Source organism: Lathyrus oleraceus, chromosome 7 (assembly GCF_024323335.1).
Source record: "Lathyrus oleraceus cultivar Zhongwan6 chromosome 7, CAAS_Psat_ZW6_1.0, whole genome shotgun sequence".
In the NCBI taxonomy this organism is placed as follows: domain Eukaryota; kingdom Viridiplantae; phylum Streptophyta; class Magnoliopsida; order Fabales; family Fabaceae; genus Lathyrus; species Lathyrus oleraceus.
The window spans coordinates 486,901,832-486,921,353 of record NC_066585.1 but is presented as its reverse complement, the minus strand read 5'-3'; the positions used below and the strand labels follow the sequence as shown (position 1 = coordinate 486,921,353).

Genomic DNA, 19,522 nt, shown 5'->3' with positions numbered 1-19,522 from the left:
GGGTGTTTTGCTTTTTATCGCAATGTCGCGGATAGCAAGAGTCGCCACCGACTTTTCTTTTATCCAATAAGGAAAGGTGGAAAAGAACAGGAAAGACCTCAATAGATTTTGGGTTCGGGAGGTACATTATACAAAGGGAAGGTATTAGCACCCTTTGTATCCATGGTTATCCATGGGCTCTTAATTGCTGGATCACTTATATTTTTGTCTGAAAAGTGTTCGTGAATTGTTTAAAAATGTTTCGAAAAGAGAGTTTAACTTTGTAATGATTCTCGTATGAATGTATACAAAGTATTTATCTCGTTTGATTTTGAAAAAACAGTTTAGAAAAATATAACTTGGTAATGATTCTAGTATGAATGTATACCAAGTGGTGATTTTCTAGGACTTGCAAAGTGTAAAGTGTGAGGGGTGGAAAATGTTTTAGGTTATGATCCAGCAATTGAGAGTTATACCTTCCTAAGGTCGTTATGGGCTTTTCCTATCCTTATGAGGGTAAAACCGTCCTTACTATTGAGAAGTAAGTAATTTTACCCTTTGGATGTAAAAGGGTCATCGTAGGGTCATCGATAGGTCATTGAAGGCAACAGTTGTAGGGATACCTTAGCATTCGGAGGGACGATCATCATTTAACCGTAGGCTACACCGAAGGGTCATCGAGGGACAAAATCATATATTCGAAGGCAACACCCGAGGGACTATGATTTATTTTATGATGATTTAATCGAAGGGCCATTGCTAAGTGTATCCCCACATTCGCGGGACATGACCATAATACCGTAATATCATAAGGCAAAAGAGGGGTCCAAGATCACATATTTAAAGGCCTCATTTTAAAGTTAATTAGGTGATTATGATGAATTTCCACATTAAAATCAATACATTAAAAATAATACATTAAAATTAATACATTAAAATTAATTATTAAAATTAATTATTAAAATTAACACATTAAAATTAATTAAGCAATTTAGGGTGAGCCTCCACAAGGGTATCCCACAAATAAAGTGGAAGACCTAACGGCGGTCTTTTTTCTGGGACATATGAACCTTTGCAAAATTCAACAAACGGGTTAGCATACCAAATCAGGGTGCAATCGAGGATTACACCGCAAAAGAAATCACAACAGTAATAGGATCAAATAAACAATGTCTGGCTATGATAAAACATGAATGAAAAGTCATAACAGAAAAGCTGGCTACTGTCAGGTTCGCGCCTGCCTCGCCTAGCGAGGGCCTAGCGAATGCTCGCTACATGCTCGCTTAGCGATGTGCTAGCGAGCGGCTGCGGGTTTTGAATTTCAGAACAATATGATTTCAGCATGCTGCAAGTCTTATGGTATTCAATTACAGAAATAATATGGTCAAACATTCAGGATAGGTTGGCATACTTAAACTCACATGCAAAACCTCAAATATGTTTATGAATTCAATTATAATATCACATGCAAGTTAAGAACATAAAGCGGTATCACATGCAAATTAAGAAGATGAAGCGATAATTGTAATGCAAACCTGTTTGCAATCGAGTTGCAACCTGGAGTTGGCGAGCCGGATTGAGTTGGACGGAGGTAGCTTTGCTGCCGCCGGCTTTTCCTTCAGGGTTTTCCGTCTGTGAGCGCTAGGGTTTGCTTGCTAGGGTTCTCCTTTCTCCTTTTTTCGTTTTTTTTTCATTACTGAAGTGCTGGTATTTATAATGCTCTTTTTCATGACCTAATGGGCTCAGAATGAAGCCCGAAATTTTTTGTTGTCTGTCAGCCTCGCTAGGCGAGCTGGTAGCGAACGTTTGCTTCGCTAGGCGAGCGTGTAGCGAACAGGCCAGTTTGCCATTTTCTGGATTGGGCCATTCGTGAGCTGGGCCTTTGTCCCTTTAAGATCAGTGCCATAAAATGAGTCGGAATGCCCCTGAAAAATGTCTTGAACTATTGATGGGCAAATTTTGGGGTATGACAGCGACGCTTCACTGAACAGGCAGGAAATGATGTTTCAGTTGATACTATCCAAACTTCCGTCGCCACTTCCTCCTCCTCATAACCCTTAACATTTTTTCCAAAATATTTTGTACTTTTTGTGTTTGTCATTTTGCTTAAGTGTTTTTAATGTTTCTGAAACTTGATTGTACTCATTTCTTCCTTCTGGCATATTTAATGAAAAACATGTTTTGTTTATTTCAATTATTTTATTTCTGTCTATATCTTTTTGATTGATGACAAAGGGGGAGAAACATATTTAAGGGGAAAAATTGTAATTGAGATTTTAATATACTTATATTCATGAATCATAACCCATACATTTTTAATGTTTCTAATAACAACTACTTATAAGAATAGTTTTTTTTTATTGTTTTGCAGGAATAAGTTCAAACATCAGAAACTCTTTAAGTTTTTCAAATCAGAATGTAAGTTACCAGTTTCTGAAGAAATAGTTTACTCTCTGAGTCTGAAGCTTTAACGTTGTTTAAGAAGGACCTCAACCAGGAATCAAAATCAGGCGTCGAGTCTTTAAGGAATTAAAAACCATACTCTAAACTTGGCATCAAGATTTGAAGAATTGAAAATTCGACATCAAGTTCTCAGGAAGTGTAAATTCCATGGTAATCAAACTTGGGAATCAAGCTTTTAAGAAGAATTCATAACCAGGTTCTGAAAGCTCTTTTTAGAGAGATTTTTCAAAGGTAACTAGGCTCTGAAAGAGAATTTCAAAGAGGACCAAGCTCTGAAGCTTATTCAAATGAATTCAACCAAGCTTTTGAAGTGAAGTTCATCAAAATGTTGAGTTTGACAATCAGTGCTCTAAATAAGTTCAAGCAACTTTTAAAGACAAACCAGATTCTGATGGAAGATCATTCTGGTTCCTTAAATTCATGTTAATCAGGGAGGTGTTCTTTCATTCTAATTTTATCCTTTCAGGATTATACATCTCAGGGGGAGCTTTGTGCTTTTGTAAGATATATATTTATGTGATTACCTTGTACACAATTGTTCATCAAAATACATGTTTTTGTCATCATAAAAAAGGGGGAGATTGTTAGAATAAGATTTGGTTATGCATCTATACCTTGAGTTTTGATGATAACAATGTTGTATTTGTGTGAGAACAATTTTGATACATTGATGGTTTGTTATTGTGTAGCTTTAACAACCAGTTTTTAGTATATGACGTGTAACATCATCATTTTCCGAATATTGTGTTCCAAATTCCGCTTCTATGCTAATCATGAGAAGTTCTGAAAGATATCAAGCTGTTGTTGCAATGTTCTTTCTACTTATATGATGATTCACTCTTGAGAAGTTTCTAAAGAGACGTCATGTTGCTGCTGCAACGTTCTCTCCACTTCTGCTTTTAGACGTGATTCTGATCGTCAAGCTCCTGAAGTTTTGTTACTTAGTTGAAGATTCTTAAGATCTCAAGCCAGACGTTATGGTTATAAAGGTTATGACTGAAGAGTCTAAAGATTCTGAAGATACTGAAGATCTCAAGCCAGACTACTGATGCTGTCAACGTTCTGACTAAGGATTCTGAAGTTTTTGAATCCAACTGTATGTTTCTTCATTTCATGCTTCATCAACTTTCATCTGAAGCCAGTGAACTTTAAGATAAAATCAAATGTATACGTGATCAAATAGTACATAGTACAAATCAAATATTATTTCCACTACCTGATATCATGGGCAAGGAGAGTACTATACATCACACATGTCACTGAATTTGTGGGCGAAGGATAATACGTAGCATCACTCCTTTCACCTATCCAACAATGGACAACCGATCTATTTGGTTTCCTCATTTTTCCCTTGACCTGTCTTTTTTCTTATGCTATATAAGTGGGGCTTGAAGATTTGAATAAAATGCTGAAGCACTACAACAAATTGGCAAGTTTATTTATTTGTGAAAAGCTATCAATTTTGCACACAATTTTTCTTTAATTTTTTTTTATTTGTGTAAAATCTACTTGTGTAGAAGCAACTTGTAAACACAAAAACTTTATTCAAACTTGTTGTTTGTATTTCCTTAAGGAGACTAGGGTATAGTTGGATCCTTGAGAAGACAAAGAAAGTTGTTCTTTGTGATTCCTTAAGGAGACTAGGGTATAGTCGGATCCTTGAGAAGACAAAGAATGTTATTTTTTGTGATTATTGTAATTAGTTGATTTTAGTGGATTATGTCCTTGTGTATAAGGTGGAATCACCTTGGCGGGAGGGCTGAAGTAGCTTTGAGTTTTAAGCAAACTAGGATAAAAACACTTGTGTTTTTATCTCTTTATTCTTAACAGTTGTGTGGTGTTTTTGAGTTGGTAGACAAATTTTGTTTTTAAAACCCAATTCAAACCCTTATTTCTTGTGTTTTTTACACCTTCACACCTTACTCTCCATGAGAGTATACATCTCCCCCTTTGGCATAATAAAAAAGACGAGAAAAACAAGCACAACACATGGATCACATGCTTGCTAAGTGAAATGAACAAGTTACTGATAAAGAGATAAACAAGAATAATCTAAAGTAAGGCACACAAAAAAAGCAGAACCCAAGATCATACTTCTCCCTACAGAAGTCAACATCCAACATTGAGATCAAACGACATGTAAGCTTTGGATAACTTCTTTCCCCTAATATGTTTCTCGAATAAAACTCAAAAGTCTGATGATTTCCAAAATGAGAGGCAATTATGTAATTTACTTATTTCTTCCTCATATTCTTTTAATTTGACAATAATTTCCCCTTTGAAATCTATGGACAACCTCTTTTCCAGCCTCCATGGGCCTTAGATTGATATTTGGCTCTAGGCGTATTTTGTTTGACACCTATTTGCTCTATAAACATTTAAAAATCAACCAAGGGTTAATATGAACAAATTTAATTGACTAAGCAATTAATAAATCACTTACTAGAGAGTCAATTAGAGTTTTATGACTTTTCAACCTCTATTAAGTGTACTACCTTAAAACATCAAGATAACTTGAGACAAAACTCCCCCTTACGAGGGGACAAAAAATCACCATTGATTTTCCTTCTATACAAATTGTTTGATACGAGAGTTTGTCAAATTATATAATTGATAAATTCATTACAAATTTATCACCTAAACCTTCTAAGAGGTTCAATGATCATAATCATTGAACAATATTATCAACACCTTTATCACAACTATTGAAAAACACCATCAACATCCCGATAAAAAACATCATAGTTGATAAACGGCACTAGATAACCACTTATTTTTGTATACCTAAGTTATACACATGTTTTGCATAACTTTATTGAATTTCCAAGGAAATCTCCTTCAAAGTTGCAAATAATTCCTTTTTCATATTTGTTGGTGTAGAGTTTTTAGATTTTTTATATATTCGTTAGGTGAATATGATGAATAAGTTTGTAACCCCAGATAGTACTAAAGTTTTCCCATCTTTTGATTTTAATTTGCATCTTATAAAAAATGTCATTACACAAGGATTCATCTGTAGTTGCAGATCGACAAAACATACACACTAAAAAATATGTTTGGTTTTAAAAATATTTATATCATCCTTCCTTCTTAAGAACTTTTTCTTAAGCATAAAATTTCCTAGACTATCAAACTAAGATCTATGAGCTTGTTTGAGATTGTAAAGAGCATTTTTCATTTTGAAAGTATGAATAAGAAAAGTTTCATAAAACTGGGAAGATAATAATACACTTTCTTCTAGATGTAACCGTTCAAAATACATTCTCGACATCCATTTGGAAGAGTTTAAGAAAATATAATGCATGAGAAAGCTAGCAACATCCTTGTGGCTTCTAATCGAGCTACAAGGGCATACGTTTCATCGAAATTTATGCGCTCTTATTGATTTTAACCTTTCCCAACAAGTCATGTTTTATTTCCCAAAATATTTCCAAAAGCATCAGGATTGCTGCGAAAGACCCACTTAGGTTTCAATCATTGGATTAATCGAAGCTTTGGGAACAAGCTCTCAAACGTGGTTTCTTTCAATATTGATTTAACACTTATTGTATAACAAGATACCATTATGTGTCAATTATAACTTTGTTAATTCAATTTGGATCAATTTGTGAAACAAAATCTAAGGCAACATACATTGTTAATAGAGTGTTGTGTAATAACCCTCTTAGAGATATCATAAATTACATTATAAATATGATGTTCTTTGGTCGTCCTTTATTCCTTTACTTATAATCTAATCAACAAATTTATCACGATCTTGATCATGTTATACTTCTTGATCTTTATCTTCATCATCTAAAGTTGTCTTTTCCAAGATACTTGCACAATTAATGACATTCACTTCTCCCCACGAGAGGTTAGTTTAACATATGTAGTATGTATGAGTTCTTCTATAATCATTGTATTTTTGGAAGGGAGTTTTTAAAAGAGGAAGAATATTTTATTTCAAGGTTTTAACAACCATGTATATAGAATAATTAAGCATACTTTATTACCTTTGTTAGACAACATACTTAATACCAAGTAAATTATGATATAAAAGTTTAAACAATTAGAGTGAATCAATGGTAGGATTAAGGATCTTACCAAAAAAATATATTCAATGATTTTGCCTTGTTGTTATTATGCGAAGAAACTTCTCTCCTCATAGGAGTTAAATAAGAGAGAATATTTATTTCTTCAGTTGTATGACTTGAAGAGCCACAATCGATATCATCTTTTGAATTCAAGTTGTCAAGCATATCTGCATCATAAATTGACTTTTCAACCTTTGGTACGAAAATATTTTTGAGTCCATTGATGTTAGTAGAATACATATTATAAGCATACATATTTCTCCCTTTATGTTCACAACACTCTTAATAAAATTGCAGGGGGGACATCCTTGTTTGCTTTCATGAATTTTTTTAATAAGACAAAACATAACAATATGGCAGACTTTATTAAAATAATTGTATTTTAGGGTTTTGTATTTAAACGTTGGTTAGGCATTGCAAATGTTGCTAAAAAATTTACTTTTGTTCTTAGGTTTATAACCAATACCATCCTTATTGTAAGACACCATTTGTTTACTTAACAAAAGATTCAATTTGTCTATTTCTTTAGTGAATTTATCTAGTGTGTTTCGAAGAACATAAACTTTACTTTTCAAAATGTAACATTGATTACATTTGATGGATTTATTTAAGACTTTGTAAGAAAATGAGGAGTCTCGAATTAAATCATCTTGTCTCTCTTTAAGACTTTCTATTTCTTCCAATAAGTCTTTAATTTTCAATTCGTGGGAAGAAATAATGTCTTTGGAGATAGAGACATTTTGTTCTAACTTACTTGTTTATTTAGTTAGCTTTTTACACATGTGAAACAAACCTTGACAAGAAAAACAAGAGGTTATCTCATCTTCTTCATAATTTTCCATGAGACACATGTTTGCTTCTTCCTTGCCATAGGATTCCACATCTTTATCACCCCAATATATGTAAGCTACATTAACTTCTTTTCGATTTTTCTTAGATCTTCTTTGATTCTAGTTTCTTTTTTGGTTTTGAGGAAAGTTTGGTCTTACGTGCCATTGCTTTCCACATTTGTGGCATGTGGGAATGAAAAAGTATCTTTCTTTATTTTTCTCTTTGAAACTTGAAATTTATTTTCTGTGCCTTAGGAACTCCTTAAATTTTTGAAACATGAGTTTCATGTATTTATTAATCTCACTTTGACCGTCTACATCTTATGATTCCATATCTTTGATGTTAGTAACTTTTAGTACAATACTTTTCATTTTTTTCTTGTCACCTTCTTCGTCATCAATAAGTATCTTCAGCTTAATCTCACGTTCCTACAAATTACGAAAAAGCATGCATGTGTATGTGGTTGCTAAATCCCTAAATTCACAAATTTCATTGACTTTAGGTTGCCAACTATGGTTTAGACATATAAGAATTTTCACAACCAATTCCTCATTTGAAAATGTTTTTTTCTAGAGTTCTTATATGACTAACAATATGAGTAAACTGTGTTTGCATTTGATTTATGTTCTCTTCAGGTTTCATTAAAAAAAAAGCATACTCGTGAGTTAAAGTGCCCAACCTTACCATCTTTACCTCAATAGTTCTTTCATGGGTAATTGGGAGGATGTCTCATATTTCTTTTGCAATCTTGTAATGAGAAACACGCAAGAAACTCATCAAGACCGAGAGTCTTAGTGATGACAATTTTTGCTTTCAAACTGTGCTGCACATTTTCTTTATCATATTCGGTTCAATCCTTTTCAGGTTTGTTTTCCATAACACCATCAACTTCGCGTGTAGGAACAAATGAACATTTATTCATAACTTTTCAAATACCACAATCCACCCATTCTATGAAAAACTTCATTCTCTCTTTCCATAATCTGTACCATTCTCCATTAAAGGATGTGGGTTTGTTTAGTGAATAACTTGAAGCCGCTTTCCTCCTTGGCCAATTAGTCTTTAACATGAGTTAGGCTCTGATGCCACTTACTAGACAAGTGACTCCAAGCATAAGAGGAAAGATTAATTATGGTATTCAAAATTCGTGATTAATTTAAATGTTTTATTACTTAAAAACAAATTGTGTTAGTATCCCTAGGATTAGAGAGAAGAGCGACGAAAAAAATAAAACAATAAGGTAAATAACAAAATTTAAAGAGATGAATGTTAGAGAGATGACACCAGCAAATTATCTAGGTTCGACTGAATATTGACCTAGTTTTGTCCCCAAGAAATCTTTTTCTTGACATTTCATATAATATTGAGCTTTTACATGATATGCCCACAAACGCTTGATACAATCAAATCAAGATATTTTATATTGGCTTATCCTACTAACCAAAAGAGAGCTTTTTCAATGGATGAACTCACAGATAGTTGTCACTCCCAAGGCACTATGACAATTTTGGTGAAAGAATCATATTTAATGAGACAGATAAACTATAAATAATTAGGAAAACTCCAAATTTTAGTGTGAAATGAAGTGAGGAGAAATCTCATTTCTATAGGAGGTTTTTTGGCTCACAATGAAAACAATCTATGAGTTGAATTAATGGCCTAATCGATTATGTACTTCAAATAAAATTGATTATTGTGGTCCAAAATGAAATGTTTTCATATAGAGAAATTATCAATCATTAAGTGACTCTCATAATTGATTATAGACTCTATGAGACAACATCTAATCGATTAGACAAAAGATCTAAATGACTAGATTGTTACAAAAAGTCCCCTAATCAAACAAACATTCCCCTGATCAACCAGCTAAGCCTTAAAAACATTTTTGGGTGATCTTGTTAAGTAAAGAGATGCTTTAAAAATATTTTAAATGTGTGTGAGTTGGTTTAGTATCTTAGGAGTTACTCTCATACTTTAATAAGACTTTAGTCACTCAGACATACATGATCAATCGAGCTTTCATATTTCCTCTCTTTTACAACTCTGAAGCTTTCAAGTTTTCTTTGCTAGACATACCATAAAATAAGCACTTCATTGGAACCTTAAAACTTCCACTTGTCAAGACTTGAGATGTTTTTAAGTTAATCGCCATCATCAAAGAGTTAGAAATATATTACCACCGATTTTAACAAGTATAAGATTTGTCGCCATCAAAATACTAAAAAAGTCATCAACGTCATAACTTCATACCTAGAAGCACATAGATCCATACTAGGACCTTTAGGAATCCATGTCATCAGAACTATAGACTTTTATGTTTCTAATGTGATATAGAGACATAACATGACCCTTTTCACCCGAACAATGTCAAACAACTTTAGGAGAATTACTCTTACCATTATTTTTATTTTTAGTGAGATATACATTATTCTTTTTCTAAAACTTTGTCTTTCATCACCTGAGCTACTAGAGAAGATATTAGGTGATTTGGAGAGATGTGTTATTTGTCATTTTAATTTTTCAATTTCAAATTTTAAATTAGGATAAGTATCACACTCAACTACATCTACAACCTTTGACTTTATAACATTTTGTCTTGTAGAAGAGATGCTTGATTTTCACTTATTTATACTTAGACAATCAATCTTGTAGTGTCCGAGTTCAACACATTCATAACAAGCCACTTATTGCAAATCGGGTAAAATAGCATAACCAAAAATATTTAAATCAATAAATTTTTATAAAATAAATAAAATAAAATATATATTAAATTCTTAATTATATAATTTTATTAAATTAATTAATTTATAAATCCAGACTAAAAATATAAATTAAGTTTTTATATGATTAACCACGGTCAAGTATATGGTGTAAATTAATTTTTTTTATCACCAACATACCCATCTGTCCATTAAATTTCAAATTAATCTATCTATAATATTTTCTGTGTAAAAATATATGACATCTATTTATAATGGTAATAGACTTGTTCACGGATACAATTTTTCTTTATACAATTTATATACTTTAAAAATGACCACACGAAAATGATACAGATCTAAAACTTTACAATAGAGAAATTAAATAATATTTTAGGAGAAAACCAAATGTTCAATTAAGTCTAAGTTATAGTAATACTATTGTTTGAAAATTCATAGTAAGAAAAAAATAAAAACTGGCTTCGCCCGGACTCGAACCGGAGACCTTCAGTGTGTTAGACTGACGTGATAACCAACTACACCACGAAACCGCGTTGCGAACAAAGTTTCTAAATACAATATAATTAATACTTTATATCAATCGTCTTTATATCTATTATTATACGTTGTATATTTTACTTATCCCTTCTCTTCTTCTTTCGCTTCGCCGAAACCCTAATTTTTCACGTTTGTTCCATTCAGTCTCAGATTCTTCCTCTTCCTCTTCCTCCCTCTCGTTGAACTCTCACCACACTCCAAAATGTCTGCAGCTCTTGATATGACTCTCGACGACATCATCAAGAACAACAAAAAATCTGGATCCGGAAACTCCAGAGGCCGATCCAGACCCGCACCCGGTCCTGGACCCGCTCGCCGGGCTCCTAACCGCATCTCCAACCGTGCCACACCTTACTCCGCCGCTAAGGTAACTTGCTTTCGTATATTTTTTCAACAAAAATTGATTTTTTTTTCTCGGTCTGGATTTCAAAACCCTGATATTTTTTTTTAAATTTGGATTTGATTTTGTGTCGGTTTCAGGCGCCGGAGACGACGTGGCAGCATGATTTGTATGGAGATCAGCATGTGGCTGCGGGTTTTCCCGCTCAAGGTGGTCGTGCGCCTTCCATAGAAACTGGAACCAAGCTCTATATTTCTAATTTGGATTACGGTGTTTCCAATGATGATATTAAGGTATTCCATTCCCTCTCTTTTGCTGTGTTTTTTTGAATTAAATTAGTTAATTTGTATCTTGAAATTTGTTAGGCAATTTGGTCTTATGCTTTTGCTAGGGGTTCATAGATTCAGATATCCATTTTTAAATTAAAGGGTATTTCAAAAAACAATGCAAGGAAAAAGTATTAAATAAAAATCACAGCTTTATATTAGGGTATTCACATTTTTTCTTTTCCGGAAAGTACTTATTAATGTATTAATATTAGTGATTAGCGAGGAAATATCTGGAATTTTGTTATGGCTCATGTTTTGCTATGTGAAATTCTATGAGAATATGTGAGGGGAGTGGGAGTGGGAGTGTGAGTATGTTAGGGAGTTTTTGTTTGTGAGTTGAAACTTAGTAAAATCAATATGTCTGTGCTTAATGTCATAGCTTTATTTTTGTTATGTGCTCAATATATTGCTTATTTGCTTGTGAAATTAAATAAACATTTTTAAGCAGCTATAGCATATAACATTGTTCTTGCATGTGAAATTTGGTTTCTAATTAGCTTTTTCTTTCTTCTCTTGTAAATTTTTTTTTATAGAAATATCACCTTATATTTGTTATTACAGGCATTTATTAAGGATTTGGGTCATTGAAAATCATTAAGCTTAAGTCATGTTAAATAGCCACTATATCGGCGCAATATTGTCATAACATAACATAGCAGAATTTGAACAGACCGCTATTGTTCTGCAAGACGCTATGCAGTACAAAATGTTATCAAATAGCCGCTATAGTGGCACTATAGTACTATTTATTGCATAGAGAAATTTTAACCACCAGTATTTTCTGCTATCTGCAATTGGCAACACTGGCTTATGTTCAGTGTTGTCAATTGTGGATTGCAAAAACTAGCAGAGCTTGTTCTAATTCCACGATGACACCTTAGCCCGAGTGCCTTAGGCTCGCCTTTAACTACACTGATCTGTCTTCCTTCTTCCCAGAACTAAAACTTAACATGCTAGTTTTACAGGCTCTGAAATTTACAATTAATGTTTACATTTCAATTTTCATATTATGCAGGAATTATTTTCTGAAGTTGGTGACTTGAAACGACACGGCGTTCATTACGACAGGAGTGGAAGATCAAAGGTATCTTGTCCAGTTGGCTTTGTTTGGTCATTCTGATAATTTCTTTTTGTCCTGCTATAGTTTATAAAAGAAACTTCTTTTTCATAGGGTACTGCAGAAGTAGTCTTCTCACGGCGACAGGATGCTGTTGCTGCTGTGAAGAGATACAATAATGTTCAACTGGATGGGAAACCAATGAAGATAGAGATTGTTGGAACAAACATTTCTACACCTGGTGCAGCTCCTGCTGTAAATGCCGCTCTTGGAAATTTTAATGGAATTCTTCCAAGGTATTCACCAGCTTGACTGTGCTATAATGATCTTCTATTTAATGTGTTTTTTAAAGAGAGTGAACCTTTCGTACAGTCTACTTGCTTCTCGCCTGGCTAATTTGTGGATACTTGATGGTGATTTTGGGTGTGCACACATGTGTGATTTAGTTTTGTTTTAGTCTTGCTGCTATACTGGATTAAATCATGCTTTTATGATGATTTCACAATCACTTGGCATCTATGTCTAGTTGTCCTTGTTACTAGGAATTTTCAATCTTTTGAATGGTTGAAAGCTTTTGGATTCAATTTTCTGAGTCAGTTTTTTTCCTCATCCTTTGACTTAGTTGAAGTCTCAACCTTTTTTCCCCATCCTCACAAATAAATTCTGGTTGCTAGTTCTAAATATTCGATGAATATGGATGGCGAGTGTATCATGTTTATTTGTTCTTAATACTGTGTTTCCTTTTTGGAGCTTGCTTTTGAAATTTTAAATTGAAGATTTTTGACATATCAGGAAACCACTTCTGTGTTTGATGAAGAACTTTTGTTTGATCAAATGGTCAAGTTAGTGTTATTTCTTGCCTTAAAGATGACTGTAATTTATATGTCTTGAGCAGTGGTCAAGGAAGGGTTGGAGATTTCCGAGGGCAGGGAGGAAGAGGTCAAGGCATTCGAAGAAATCGAGGACGTGGAAGAGGTAGCGGTGGAAGTCGTGGCGGTGGTCGTGGTGCCGGACGCGGTAGAGGTCGCGATGAAAAGGTATCTGCAGAAGATCTTGATGCTGAGCTGGAGAAGTATCATGCAGAGGCCATGCAAATAAACTAGAGGAGCTATCTTGTTCTGTTTTCTTGCTTTTACATCTATGATTATTAGGGGGCATTGTGATGGATCACCACATGTTTATGTATTTGGAGCCCAATGTTTTAGAGAAGGGAAAAAATTACTCGAGTGAAAACTGTTGCTTCATATAATGGAGTTTGGGCTTCTGTTTTCTAAAATAGTCGTATTTCTCAGGAATGTATGAACTATGAGTTAAGAGAAGTCAGCTTGTGCACTCTTGGTTGCTTTCATTGACTTTAATAATTTGTTTATCGACAAGTGGATTAAGGAAGTGGGGGTGGGAGGGAACCATGCTGTCGTCTATCAATGCACAGAAAACTCTCTGGCTTCAAAATGCGGGATACTGCAGATTTTACTCACCGCTGCCTTGTTTTGATTAAACCTTTACAGTGGAATCTTCAAATAAGGTAGATTCCCCGCTACTCCTCCCACAACCCTATCTCAAAAGAAGTGATGTTTTATCTTTTGTTATTTAATTTTCACCTTGGCCTTATGCATGTTTGTTATACTATTTTATAATAAGGTCTGTTATCTCGAGATGTTCATATTTGTTATAGGGGAGTACATCTTTCATGACTGGTAATTTTTGGCATATATTATATTTAGCAAGATGGAATCTATCAACTGTTCTGCCACGCAGACTGAGTGTGCCGGTCAAGATTCAGGTCTACCAACGGGGATAACATTCCCAGCTATGGAATTCCAAATGGTCTACCATTAGAGTTGGTTTTGGGACACATTCACAAATAATGTTCATCCAGTTCCAAATGCTGGGAGAACCTGCTTTTCTTTGTTCGCACTTCTCAAATGTGGTTGGGGTGAAGAACCTGCTTTTCTTTGATTGTACTGTGGTTGGGGTGTTAAAACTTATATTGTGTGGGGTGTGTTGATTATATTTAAGCATCTAAAATTGTCTGTATAAGATGATAACAATGCACTTTATAATAAAAAAATAATGATATTAGGTTTTAGGTTTTAATTATGGAAATTTCATGACAAAGGCATGTTAATAAAACTCAACTCTTTAAGGGGGTGTCCTTGACTGAGGCCGAACCTGAATGTGAAGACTCGTGCTTAGAAATTAATTTCAAAATACGAAGCAGTGGATAAAATAAGCTATAAAATGATGGGAGTTGTGGGGGAGTTGCTTCTTGAACCTTTTTAATTATATGTATTCACAACATTGTTGAGTTATTTAATTATAGAAGGGCCTTGGAGATGACTTGATTGAAGCTGGAGCAGTTTAATTATAGAAGGGCCGCATGCCCAATCTATTTGATAAATATAACTCAATTCACAATAATGACGCATTATATTCTTCCCTTCTCCCGACCTTTTAAAAAATCTTGCCTGAGTTTAGAAATACTTTTTGAATTTTAGAATTTGCAACATTTTTTAAGTTTTGAATTTTAAAATCCAAATGTTTTAATATATGGTATGTTTAAGCATTAAATCTAATACCTGGTATGTTTAAGTATTTAACTTGACACCCTCCAATTAAATTTAATACCTCATATTTTTATATTGTCAATATTGTCCCTGATTAAAATATGAGTGAAATTTACATTTGAAATTTTCGGTAGACAAAAATGAAATTTTCAATATGTACAAAATTTCATATCGGAAATTTCAACCAAAGTGAAAATTTCCATAGTGTTATTTGTGTGAAATTTTAAAGTTCAAGATTTTGTCGATAATTTTGGATGATTGTGATTGCCGTTCATAATTTTTGATAGTTTTTTTTTATTCATATCGAAAATTTCAAAAATTCCGATTAAAAACTCAAAGGTTTATAATTACCGGAAATCCTAAAATTTTCGATAAATCAAATGGGATTTTGTACCGTAAATTTTGAAATTTCCGGTAAAATTGAGAGCGTTAACGTCAGAAATTTCGAAATGTCCAATACAAAATCCAGAATTTTTTTACTTTTACGATAAAAAACATACTATTTTTTGAAATCTCCGATGTCGTTCAAGAATTTTCAAAAATCCACTTGAATCCTATAAATTTGGAAAATGGGTGAAGTAATTTTGTAATGACAATGTTATCTTTTCATTCGCATTAGAGGGTGTCAGGTTTAATTAAGGGGATGAGTTTTGACACGAAGAAATCTCATTATGTTGTCCCAATCCATTGACCCAACCCAACAAGCTATCCCATTAGTTGACAAATAGGTAGACATTCACTTAGAAGCATTGTATATAATATATGGACTTTCACTTATCAGCATCGTATATGAGCATGATCCTCATTCTCATCTCAACTGTTGATATGCATTCAATAGTTCTCCACATTTCAAGTTGATAAGTTGAGAACATCTATAATATTCTTATCCATATAAGTGTGACTTTGAGTCACACCCATTTTTATTATTGTGAAGATCTGAGGAATTTTTGTGCGTTAAAACCTAGATCCGAGATAAATCACCGATAAAAACGGTCACCTGACAAAACCGCCATCTTTAATAATCGAAGAAAGAATCAAAGAAAAATGGACTAAGATTGTCCAAATGTAGTTTTAAACAAATTTGTATTTTCGATCCACCACCGACCGAAACCGACCGTTTGTCCACCTCTAATTCACTTTACTTTATAGGTACCCCATGATCATCAGAAATCATAATCATCGTATCAAAAATATTTTTAGAATGATCATTTTTAGTCTCACATACTTATGTTTTAGTATAAAATTTAACATGTTGTGAATTAGAAACCCATGCTTACCATCTTTTTGCTACTTTTAACATTTGTATTTCCTATCTATCTATTTCTTCCTTTGACATAATTATAAACAAAATCAATTTCACATTTATTAAGGTTTTTGGTAGTTGTTTTGGAATGAGTGCATGCTAAATCTATTTGATAAATATAGCTCAGAATAGTGACATATCACATTCTTCCACTCTCATGAAATTTTCTAAAACTTTGCGAGTTTATAAAATTATGTTTTAAATTTTAGAAATTAAAACATATTTATAAAATTTTAAATTTTAATATTCAAACATTTTAAATATACGAAATGTTCCAAGAAGGATGAAGACTCAATAAGAATAACTAATTCATATACCCGCCTCAACAAGGCGCTCCACTAGTTGACGAATGTGTGGGCTTTCACTCATGGGCATTGCAAGACTCATATTCTCATCTCAATCAATGATATGCATTCCAACGTCCCTGCATTCTACACTTATCAACCAATAACATTTATACAAGCATTACATTGAGTCACATTTAAGTAGTAACTCAATTACACTTGCAACAATTTCACCTCTCTCAAATACTGTCTCGAGGATTGTTAATCTTGTAGATACCCCTATAATCACCAGAGATCGCAACCACCGTACATAAGCCTCTGTATGAATGATTGATGTATTGAGATAGTTTCGTTAGTCCTAAGAGAAGATAACCGAAAGGGAAACTAGGTAATTCAAACATACTAGCGCTGATCGAGCACAAGGGTTGCGCCACAAGCCGCCTACTTTTCACATTTGCTCACTCATATTAGGCTTAGGTGTGCTTATCTCTCATCCGCTTATTAAAACACGGGGAATGGCATGTCCTCGCATACATACAAAATAGAAAAGCCAGTCAATGAGGGAAACCACATTCCAAATAATTATAGAATAACCGCTGATTAAGTCTAAAGACCTAAGACCTAGGTCTCTCTATAAATATCTCAACTCTTAGGTTGAGAAAGGATCAAATTGTTTCACATAGAAAACATGTATATAAAGATTCTCATCACCTTGTATTTGACAGTTTCTAATTCATTTGGCTAGGCTTCAAAAACATTTTAGGTGACTTTATTTGAAAAGAACATGCTTTAAAAACATTATTGAGTGTGTGTGTGATTTATCCATACCACTTCAAAAACCTCCCTTGTGTTTTTACAAAATATTAATCACTCAACTAGACACGACCAGACGAGTTTTCACACTTCTTTTCTTTCACACTCTGAAGCTTCAAGTCCTTTTGCCGGATATACCAATCATATGAGCACTTCACTTGAATCTTATTATGGATGAGGCTTGAGGTATCTTCAATTCTGATGCCATCCTCAGAGGATATCGATGGTGATCATAAACCCTAATTATTTAGCTTGATTCAGAGGAATAACCTGATAAAGCATCTTGTGCATCTTTGAACACTTGCTTTACTACTTGCTTGTATTCATGAATTATTGTAATTAGGACCACTTTAATAATTGTTAAATATTTTAGGTGTTGTCATCATTAAAACCATGATGATATCAGGACCAATCACATCTTGCTTATCTATAGGCTTTCATCACTTCATGATTATACCTGCAAACATATAGTCCCATAATTCCTTCTTTGCACAAATATTTAAGCGCTTATTTGGGATATCACAAGTAGACTATATCGATCAAATATATCTTATAAAGTTGTTTCCATGGATGACTCCAAAATTCAAGTTGTGCTCGATTAACCAATTCCCTCATCAGTTAAGCAACTTTTGGGATTTTTGGAACTTTATGGGTACTGTAGACGTTTCATTCATCAATCTTCCTCCATTGCCAAGATCTTAATTACTTCATTGAAGAAATATTCCTTTAAGTAGGACGAACATGCTATTATGGCCTTCAATATGTGTATCTATGTGCTCGCATGTATGCAGTTGATGTTCCTGTTGATAACTTTCCTAAAGTTTTGATGATGACAATACCATTGATTGTTGAAGTCGATGGCAATAACTTTCAATATCTGATGATGTCATTCAACCTAAAGATATATTAAGCCGCATATCCAAGAATATTCAAGCAAGTGCTTATATGACCGACTTATTTGACAAGTCTTGATGTTTCAAAGTATGAAAGAAAGAAAGTGTAAAAGCTCACCAGACTGTGTCTGTCTGTGTGACCAGCGTTTTGTAAAAGTAAGGAAGTAAATCCTAAGTACTAAGAAAAATAACACACACACACACACACACGCACACACATGCATACACACACACACACGCACGCACGCACACACACGCACACATACACACGCATACACGCACACGCATGCACGCACACATGCATGCACACACGCACGCATACACACACACACACACCCCACACACACACACAGACACACAGACACACACACAGGCACACACAGACACATACACACACACAGATACAGACACAAACACACACACACACACACACTCACACACACATACACACACACACACACACACACACACACACAAACATACACACACACACACACGCACACACACACACACACTTTTTAATATCTTTTATATATTATAAAATGTTTTCAAGGCCATACCAAATGATTAAGAAATAGTCTACTTTCTTTGATATGATTTTTTTGAACTACCTAATCGATTGGGGCCTTAAGCCAATCAATTGGAAATAATATTTTAAACTGCTCAATCGGTTGGGCCATTAAGCTAATTGATTGAAGAATGCCTAATCAATTAACCAATCGATTATGACACCATCTTAATGACTTATAACGACTATATATCCAATCTTTCCATAATGGGTAAAGGAAATAGATTAAAATTATATTATCTAATTTATTGGGACAAGAAGAAAATCATTTGGACTTACTTTTGTCGATGGATCTTTTCCTTTTCTGAATTTACCTTCTTCTTGAAGGAGAAGGGCGATCCAAAACGCAGCGGAATTTAAAATTTCTCCTTTAATGATCCTTACGAATGGGCATGATCAGTGATAGAATCATTACCTCTTGTGGAGATTGTAACCTTTGATGCAGATCTACGGAGCGAGCACGAACGTTGAACGATGACAACGTCTCTACTCAGTCCATACGAACAGATTCCTTCAATCTCAGTGCTAGCTGCTACGAATGAAGGCTTTGAGTGAGAGAGAGAGAGAGAGAAACGAAATTGCAACTGCACTAATGCTTCTGCACAAGGGTTCTATTTATAGAACCACTTGTGTGGGCTATAATCTAAAAAGCCCACTTAAGTGTATGTGGCCCATATCTTATAATATCCCAAAATCACTTAAGCGCGTGGTACCTTACCATATTTCGTATTCTACTTAAGTACACCGTACCTTACGATGTTC

At 33.9% G+C, this 19,522-nt stretch overlaps 1 protein-coding gene and 1 non-coding gene across 2 annotated transcripts; one reads left to right on the top strand and one right to left on the bottom strand.

The window, feature by feature from the left end:
• Window positions 1–10,525: 10,525 nt before the first annotated feature.
• TRNAV-AAC (transfer RNA valine (anticodon AAC)) lies at window positions 10,526–10,599 on the bottom strand. The gene has a single exon. It is a non-coding gene; the product is annotated as a tRNA-Val (tRNA).
• Window positions 10,600–10,676: 77 nt separating this feature from the next.
• LOC127106052 (THO complex subunit 4A) lies at window positions 10,677–13,680 on the top strand. Its single transcript, XM_051043332.1, has 5 exons — window positions 10,677–10,973; window positions 11,087–11,239; window positions 12,291–12,359; window positions 12,447–12,628; window positions 13,228–13,680. The coding sequence occupies exons 1-5, from the start codon at window positions 10,809–10,811 to the stop codon at window positions 13,433–13,435; spliced, it is 777 nt and encodes a 258-aa protein (XP_050899289.1). The 5' UTR covers window positions 10,677–10,808; the 3' UTR covers window positions 13,436–13,680.
• Window positions 13,681–19,522: the final 5,842 nt, after the last annotated feature.